The sequence below is a fragment of the Lepisosteus platostomus genome, chromosome 18 (assembly GCF_059453375.1).
Source record: "Lepisosteus platostomus isolate fLepPlt1 chromosome 18, fLepPlt1.hap1, whole genome shotgun sequence".
NCBI classification, from domain to species: domain Eukaryota; kingdom Metazoa; phylum Chordata; class Actinopteri; order Semionotiformes; family Lepisosteidae; genus Lepisosteus; species Lepisosteus platostomus.
The window spans coordinates 17,637,260-17,646,636 of NC_142628.1; the positions used below are offsets into that span (position 1 = coordinate 17,637,260).

Below are 9,377 nucleotides of genomic sequence, written 5' to 3' on the forward strand. Positions count from 1 at the left end.
AGAGGAGGAGAAGTGTAGGGTTACAGAGGCTTTGGTTTAAAAAAAAAAAGACACTGGACCAGAGGTGAGAAAGCTACTGGATTTATTTCTGAAGGAATTAACACGCACGTAAGGAATGTAGGAATTTCGTTCGGCTCAGGGCGTGAGGGAGGGGTACAGCTGAACCGAGTCTCCCGTCAACGCCCCCATCAGGATCAGAGCCAGAGCACACTGGGGGTCACCCCCCCACACCCGAGTCCAGCGCAGTGCAGGGTCATCCCTCCTCCCCTGGTCCCCCACCCAGGGTCATAGGTCAAACCCCAGGTGTCCAGGAGATGGGGGTCCTGCTCACTTCCCGTTCCTCGCGCTCAGCATCTTCTCCTGCGGAGACAGGAACCCCTGGTCAGAGCTGGACCTGGGCTCCAGTCCAACCCCCCACCCTCCCCTCCTTACATTCCCCCCCGACAGTCTCGCCTCTCACCTGTCACCCCCAATTTCTGCACCTCCCCACTCCTCACTCCTCACTCCTGCCCCCACGCTGACCCCCCTCACTCCCCCGCCCAGTCTTACCTCGATCATGGTCTCCAGTCTCACTGCGTCGGCGGCGAATCTGCTCTCCTCCCCAGTCTGACCCCCCTCCTCACTCCTGCCCCCACACTGACCCCACTCACCCCCCAGCCCCGTCTGACCCCCCGTCTGACCTTGATCATGGTCTCCAGTCTCACTGCGTCGGCGGCGAATCTGCGGATGCCGTCGCTCAGCTTCTCCACGGCCATGCGGTCCTCATTGTGGAGCCAGCGGAAGGCCTTCTCGTCCAGCGTCACCCTCTGCAGCTCGCAGGCCTGAGCTGGACAGTTACAGGGTTGCAGTTACAGGGGAACCCACCGCCACCCCCGGCCCCCAGCCCACCCAGGCGCCCCACTCACCGGCCTGCTCGGACAGCGCCGGCGCCAGCGGGCTGTGGTCCCTGCTCAGCTCCGCCAGCAGCGCCGGGGAGATGGTCAGGTAGTCGCAGCCGGACAGCGCCTTCACCTCCCCGGTGTTCCTGAAGGAGGCGCCCATCACCACCGTCTTGTACCCGAACTTTTTGTAGTAGTTGTAGATCTTGGTCACGCTCACCACACCTGCGGGAGGACAGGGGAGTCCTGAGCTGCCCATCCAGCGGCCTCCTCGTCCCCCCCCGCCTGCCCTGCCCTGCGGCCGCTCGTACCGGGGTCCTCAGCTGGCTCGTAGCTCTTGCGGTCCGTGTTCTCCTTGTACCAGTCCAGGATCCGGCCCACGAAGGGCGAGATGAGGGTGACGTGGGCGTCTGCGCAGGCCACCGCCTGGGCGAAGGAGAACAGCAGCGTCATGTTGCAGTGGATCCCCAACTTCTCCTCCAGCTCCCTGGAAACAGAGAGCGACACAGAGCACCCCGCTTCTGACAGCACACAGCCCCCTTCCCCCCAGAGCACCCCTCTCTGACAGCACGCACCCCCCGACTACGAGGGAAACCCCTCCGACACCCCGGTTCCTCACCTGCCGGCCTCGATTCCCTCCCAGGTGGAGGTGAGCTTGATCAGCACCCTGTCCTTGGCGACGCCCGCCTCCTCGTACAGCTCCACCAGCCTGCGCGCCCGCGCCACCATGGCCTCCTTATCGAACGACAGCCTGGCGAGACGGAGGGGAGGGGTCAGCGTCTGCCCCAATCCCCCTACAAGCGTCATGGGCCACCAGCGTCTCGGGGCACCCACCTGGCGTCCACCTCGGTCGACACCCTTCCCGGGACCTTCTTCAGGATCTCCAGGCCGAAGCTGACGAACAGCTTGTCCATGGCGCTGGTCACCTGCTCCTCCTCCGTCCTGTAACAGGGGGGCACAGCGCGGGTGAGTCTCCAGGGTGGCGCGCACCTCCGGGCACACGCACACGGCGGCGCCAGTCTTACCCGCCTGCGCCCAGCCCGTACGCAATGGCCTGGTCCAGCAGGTGCTGGTATGCTGGCATCTTGGCGGCCGCCAGGATGAGGGAGGGGTTGGTGGTGGCGTCCTGGGGTTTGTACTCCTCAATGGCTGCAGGGAGAGCAGGGAGAAGGAAATTAATCTTTACTGTCTTTACAGCCGCTGCTCAGCTCCAGCACTGTGGGAGAGCCCAGGTGTGTGATAGGTGTGGCAGTGCTGTCAGACTCCCAGTGCGCAGCAGTCTGATCCACTCCAGGTGTGACAGTGCTGTCAGTCAGACTCCCTCTGTACAGCAGTCTGATCCGCTCCAGGTGTGACAGAGCTGTCAGTCAGACTCCCAGTGCACAGCAGTCTGATCCGCTCCAGGTGTGACAGTGCTGTCAGTCAGACTCCCAGTGCACAGCAGTCTGATCCGCTCCAGGTGTGACAGAGCTGTCAGTCAGACTCCCAGTGCACAGCAGTCTGATCCGCTCCAGGTGTGACAGTGCTGTCAGTCAGACTCCCAGTGCACAGCAGTCTGATCCACTCCAGGTGTGGCAGTGCTGTCAGACTCCCAGTGCACAGCAGTCTGATCCACTCCAGGTGTGACAGTGCAGTCAGTCAGACTCCCTCTGTACAGCAGTCTGATCCACTCCAGGTGTGACAGTGCTGTCAGTCAGACTCCCTCTGTACAGCAGTCTGATCCACTCCAGGTGTGACAGTGCTGTCAGTCAGACTCCCAGTGCACAGCAGTCTGATCTGCTCCAGGTGTGGCAGTGCTGTCAGACTCCCAGTGCACAGCAGTCTGATCCACTCCAGGAGTGACAGTGCAGTCAGTCAGACTCCCTCTGTACAGCAGTCTGATCCACTCCAGGTGTGACAGTGCTGTCAGTCAGACTCCCAGTGCACAGCAGTCTGATCTGCTCCAGGTGTGACAGTGCTGTCAGTCAGACTCCCAGTGCACAGCAGTCTGATCTGCTCCAGGTGTGACAGTGCAGTCAGACTCCCTCTGTACAGAAGTCTGATCCAGTACAAGGGTAACGCGGGCCAGTTGTCCAGCTTTACGGGCGGAGCGGTGGCTCTGTGGCTCAGGATCTGCGCCTGTGACTGGAAGGTTGCCAGTTCAAATCCCACGGCCGGCAGAGGAATCCTACTCCGTTGGGCCCCTGAGCAAGGCCCTTAACCCTAACTGCTCTAGGGGCGCTGTACAATGGCAGACCCTGCGCTCTGACCCCAGGCTTCTCTCCCTGTCTGTGTATCCATGGAGAAAAGCTGGGGTATGCGAAAAGACGAATTCCTAATGCAAGAAATGGCATAGGGCTAATAAAGCAACATCACATCACATCACTCCCAGTGTTCAGCAGTCTGATCCACTCCAGGTGTGACAGTGCTGTCAGTCAGTCACAGGTGCTGTGCAGCTGGAGCCCTGGCCAGCTCAGGAGGATTACAGCAGGGAGGAGGGAGTGACTCCGCACAGGCGGCTGAGCCAGACAGTAGCTCTCTCACAGCCAGAGTCACAGTGACTCTGCAGATTCCCGCATCCTTACTCTCACCCCACACACAGACACACTCACCGTGATTCTGCAAAGCCCAGCAGTCTCTCTCTACAGCACACACACACCCAGCAGTGTCCTGTGCATGCGTGCGTGCGTGTACAGCACACACACCCGGCAGTGTCCCCCCCCTTGTCTGTCTACTGTCAACAGCGTGTGGACTTCACCAGCTCAACTCAGCCCTGGTCTACAGCTTCCTAAGGGTTTTGTGGTGCCGCCTGGTGGCTGAATGCAGAAGGACCAGAAACAGAGCCTGTCAGGACCTGCAGTGCTGCACGTGAGTTACCAGAACAGTACAGCTCCAGCACCTACCATCTCTCCTACAGCCAATGAAAACCAGGGTGAATACTACCTGCTCCACACTCCCACCACTGTTGGTGTAAAGAGGGGCCATCTGTTCTACTCCTCTGCAACTACAAAACACTTACAATTAGGTTCAAGGGAGGTCAAGTAAAAACTGGACCTTTTCATTACATTGATTTGGGACGGGATGACCGTTGTGTGGTGGCGATGATGTGCACACAGCAGCCTTGCAACACTTCACCACTCTTGTGCAAACTGATGTCGCAACAGGACATTCAGGTCTCTCACACACAATAGCTCAGCCAGGCCATTAACAATAGCGCCTTGTTCACATACTGCCCCTCAGCATACTTCCTAATATTCACATATTTTTCACAGAAACGGGAAATACTACAGTCCCCTACTGTACTGGGACTGTAGCCCTTACTGCAAAGGGACTGTCCTACTGCACTGGGACTTTAGCCCCTACTGTAACATAACTGGTCTACTGCACTGGGACTGTAGCTCCTACTGTAACTGGACTGTCCTACTGTACTGGGACTGTAGCCTCTATTGCAACGGGACTGTCCTACTGTACTGGGACTGTATCTTCTATGTCAACAGGACTGTCCTACTGCACTGGGACTGTATCATCTATGTCAACAGGACTGTCCTACTGCACTGGGACTGTAGCCCCTATTGTAACAGGACTGTCCTACTGCACTGGGACTGTAGCCCCTACTGTAACAGGACTGTCCTACTGTACTGGGACTGTAGCCTCTATTGCAACAGACTGTTCTACTGTACTGGGACTGTAGCCCCTATTGCAACAGGACTGTCCTACTCCACTGGGACTGTAGCCTCTATTGCAACAGGACTGTCCAACTGCACTGGGACCGTAGCCTCTATTGCAACAGGACTGTCCTACTGCACTGGGACTGTAGCTCCTACTGTAACTGGACTGTCCTACTGCACTGGGACTGTAGCCTCTATTGCAACAGGACTGTCCTACTGCACTGGGACTGTAGCCTCTATTGCAACAGGACTGTCCAACTGCACTGGGACTGTAGCCTCTATTGCAACAGGACTGTCCTACTGCACTGGGACTGTAGCTCCTACTGTAACTGGACTATCCTACTGCACTGGGACTGTAGCTCCTACTGCAACAGGTGTCTGAAATGGTCTCACTAGTGCGCACAGTAAACACTGCACAACAAAATCCTCTCTCCGACTGTGATCGAAACTTTTGTGTAGCCCCTCACGCGTGTCAGCCTCAGCTGGGAGACCGATCACCCTAACTCACTAACCCCTAACTCTAATCTCTAACCCCCAGCCCGACCGGACGCGGCCGCGCCCGGCTGCAGCGGGCAGCTGCGGCTCGGTCACGCCGTCTGCACCCCCGGCGGCACCGTGTACGGACAACACGCGCGGGGCCACCTCGGACCTCGGACCCCGGACCCCCACAGAACGACGGGCCCACCGCGCGTCCTACCGTTGAAGTCGCCGGTGTCCGCCACCACCACGGTGAAGCGCTTCAGCTGCTCTAGAGCCGACTCCATCTTGCACCGCTTGTCCGGGGAGACTGACATGGCTGGGGTGCGGGGGGCCCTTTTATATGGAGCACGTGGGGAGGTTCGAGCAGTCCCGAGGCGCAGCCACGCGCGATCGTCAGCACCACGCAGCTGTACGGCGGCGCTCGAGAGCCGGAGCAGTAGCAACCGAGTTCCCACAAAATGGCGGAAGAGCTCCAGGCCCGCGCCACCGGGCCCCGCCTCCCAGGGGCGGGCCTCAGCGGGCAGCATCCAGTAAACCACACCCTCTCGACCCTCCCCCAATCAGCTGCCGGGAAAGGGAACGCGGCGTGACCCCGCCCCTCACTTGATGACATAACACCTCACAGTTCGACTTCCTGGTGGAAACCCTGCCCCCGCCGGGGGACGCTGTGTCAGCGTGACTGCGCGCTGTTCAGAGTGTCTTTATTGTAACAACGCAAATACATTCAGTACAAACAAGAGCACATATGACCCATTAGTAACACCGTCAGGGGTATGTACTATAATACAATTACACCTCATGAAATAAAGATAAGATCCGTACAGCTTTCATGTTCTTACATTTCCACATAGTCTGTGTGTCGACTATAGTCTGTACATGGTTTGTACATTTCAGTAAAGTCTTTACACCTATTTCAAACTGTTCAATGATAGGAGTCGCGTCACAGACCATTTAGCTTTATGTATATTATAACGTGCGAGTGTAATAAATCAATTACAAAAGATAGTTTCATATTATTTTTAATGGGATTAAAATTTAAAATAACGTCTATTTCTTTAAAAGACATGTCAATATTAGATTCTTGGTGAGGTTTCAGTGCTACTTTCACAGTATCAGCTATATTCATTTTAGATCTCTGCACAACAGGGTATTTACGAGGTAAATTCGATTAATTACCATGCCTCCTTAAGTTATACGATATTTACTTGACAACATCCACATTTTATTCCAATCAATTAGTTTTCCAAACGAGGTACTCCAAAATAGTTTGACAGGATGTTGTCAGCTTGCAAAAAGGATTTTGAACAATTATTACATCAAAAACTTAATAAATCCTTCCCTTGTAGATTCTTCTATAGTTTTAAATTGACTACTATTGCCATGTCCGAGAAGAGTCAATACTTCTCTAGGGATCAGTGCTCAGTGCCCAGTGCCCAGCTCCAGTGCCCAGTGCCCAGCACCCAGTGCCCAGTGCCTGCCCAGTTCCAGTGCCCAGTGCTCAGTGCCCAGTGCCAGTGCACAAAGCCCAGTTCCAGTGCCAGTGCCCAGTGCCCTGTGCCCAGGTCATGTGCCCAGTGCATAAAGCCAAGTTCCAGTGTCAGTGCCAGTGCCCATAACCAGTGCCCAGCTCCAGTGCCAGTGCTCAGTGCTCAGTGCTCAGTGCTCAGTGCCCAGTGCCCAGCTCCAGTGCCAGTGCCCAGTGCCCAGGTTATGTGCCCAGTGTCAGTGCTCAGTGCCAGTGCCAGTGCCCGTGCCCAGCTCCAGTGCCCAGTGCCCAGTGCCCAGTGCCAGTCCCAGCCTGGTTAGGGATTCTCTCCTCTACTCTAACCCCCCTGGAGACAGAGGGCCAGAGCTGTGACTAGTTGACAGTGACGACTCTCATTTCTGGGTTATGTTGTTCTTTTCATCCCAGTTTTAATTGTTTCCGCTATCAGGTGTTCTGTGACTGAGTCTTAGTCCCCACCTTGTCCAATTCTCTGTTCCCCCTGACCTCTGACCCTCAAGTTTCTGTTGTTCCTGACCCCTCACCCCTGTGTCTCGGTCCTCCCTGACCATCAAGTCTCAGTTACCCCCGATACGAGTCTCTGACCCCTTTACCCCTGTGTCTCAGTCCCCTCTGAGTCTCTGACTGCAAAGCGGAGACCTTGTCCCTCCCCGGCGCTCTCTCATCGTCATGCTGCTCACGCGCTGTCCTCAAGCACTGATTCTCTGCTGTGCCCTGAGATTTACCTTGATTTCCTGCAGTCTGGCTCATCCATCAGCAGCCTGACACCCCTGCAGACTCCCTCTCCTCCTGCTGCCCCTGTCTCTGCTCCCAGTCTCCACCCGACTCCCCGCATCTCTGCTCTGGAGACTTGTGTAATTATAGTGTATAATTACACACGTGTGATCTCCTGTCTCAGCCCGAGGAACAGTGAGCCTGTCTCTCCATAATAATAATACAGTGTGTGATCTCCTGTCACAGCCTGAGGAACAGTGAGCCTGTCTCTCAATAATAATAATACAGTGTGTGATCTCCTGTCCCAGCCTGAGGAACAGTGAGCCTGTCTCTTAATAATAATAATACAGTGTGTGATCTCCTGTCCCAGCCTGAGGAACAGACAGTGAGCCTGTCTCTTAATAATAATAATACAGTGTGTGAACTCCTGTCCCAACCTCAGGAACAGTGAGCCTGTCTCTCAATAATAATAATAATACAGTGTGTGATCTCCTGTCCCAGCCTGAGGAACAGACAGTGAGCCTGTCTGTCAATAATAATAATACAGTGTGTGATCTCCTGTCCCAGCCTGAGGAACAGACAGTGAGCCTGTCTCTCAATAATAATAATACAGTGTGTGAACTCCTGTCCCAACCTCAGGAACAGTGAGCCTGTCTCTCAATAATAATAATACAGTGTGTGATCTCCTGTCTCAGCCTGAGGAACAGACAGTGAGCCTGTCTCTCAATAATAATAATACAGTGTGTGATCTCCTGTCCCAGCCTGAGGAACAGACAGTGAGCCTGTCTCTCAATAATAATAATACAGTGTGTGAACTCCTGTCCCAACCTCAGGAACAATGAGCCTGTCTCTCAATAATAATAATACAGTGTGTGATCTCCTGTCTCAGCCTGAGGAACAGACAGTGAGCCTGTCTCTCAATAATAATAATACAGTGTGATTTCCTGTCTCAGCCTCAGGAACAGTGAGCCTTTCAATTCACTTCAATTCAAGGTGCTTTATTAGCATGACCGATGGGTACAATCAGTGTTGCCAAAGCAAATAAAAATAATGAAATTCACAAGAAACAAAACAAAAAATAAAAGTAAAATAAAATCTACAGACATTTACAACAAAGACATATCATAAAATATTTACATATACTGTATACTGATGAAGCATTATTGGGAGACAGACTCACTGTTCCTCAGGCTGTGACAGGAGATCACATACTGGGCTGCCAGTTCAACTGAGTTCCCTCCTCCCTCTCCCAGTAGGATTGGGACCCGTTGTGATTCTGGCAGGTGTGGGAACTCTGGGATTAGATTTCTGAATTTAGGGAAAAATGTTTCTCTAATCCCAAAATATCTGTCTCTATTTCTCCCTGCTGGCAGTAGGAGCACAGCCTGTCCTCTCTTGGCAGCCAGGTCTGCCTGTATCACCCAGTTTCTGTGGCCAGGCTGTGGTCATTGAGCCTATACTTTGTTTATGTTGTGTTTGTGTGTGTGTGTCCCAGTGTGTGAGATATTGCTGTTTGATCTGTGCTGTGATGTGCTTGGTTCTGAGTTGTGGTGCTCTAGCAGTGCTGTCCTGATGCTGGTTAGTGTCGGTGTGGCTCAGGTCAGTGAGCCTCAGGACCAGATGGCTCAGGGGACTCTGTTTTGGGCTCAGCTCTTGGCTCAGCAAGGCTTTGTGGTGGTAGGAATTTTGGTAACTGTTTTTTAGGTGTAGCCAATGCTTTAATACTCTTTTCTGTATGTTTATCAATAGTGGGTACTGGCTTTATTCGGCCCTGCACCCATTGTTAGGTGTTTTTCTCTGCACATGGAGGATGTTTCTACAGATCTCCATGTGCAGAGTTTCTGTGGGGTGTTTGTCCCATTGAGTGTAATCCTGGTCTGTGAGAGGACCCCACACTTCACTGCTGTATAGGGCAATGGGTTGGATTACACTTTCAAATATTTGGAGCCAGATTCTTGTTGGTGGGTTGATGTTGAAGAGCCTCCTTCTTATTGTGTAGAAAGCCCTGAGTGCCTTCTCCCTCAGTGCCTTCACTGCCAGGTCAAAACTCCCAGATGAGCTGATGGTGAGACCGAGATATGTGTAGCTGGATGTGTGCTCCAATGTGTTGTTGTTAAGCATGAATTTGTACCTGTTTCCCTGAGGTTTGGCTTT

At 53.9% G+C, this 9,377-nt stretch overlaps 1 protein-coding gene across 1 annotated transcript; it reads right to left on the reverse strand.

Moving 5' to 3' along the window:
- Positions 1-65: 65 nt before the first annotated feature.
- On the reverse strand, positions 66-5,499 carry taldo1 (transaldolase 1). Its single transcript, XM_088612080.1, has 8 exons — positions 5,223-5,499; positions 1,904-2,027; positions 1,713-1,820; positions 1,498-1,629; positions 1,190-1,365; positions 906-1,103; positions 681-826; positions 66-360 (listed from the first exon to the last, which is right to left on the reverse strand). The coding sequence occupies exons 1-8, from the start codon at positions 5,317-5,319 to the stop codon at positions 328-330; spliced, it is 1,014 nt and encodes a 337-aa protein (XP_088468206.1). The 5' UTR covers positions 5,320-5,499; the 3' UTR covers positions 66-327.
- Between the last annotated feature and the right edge of the window lie 3,878 nt (positions 5,500-9,377).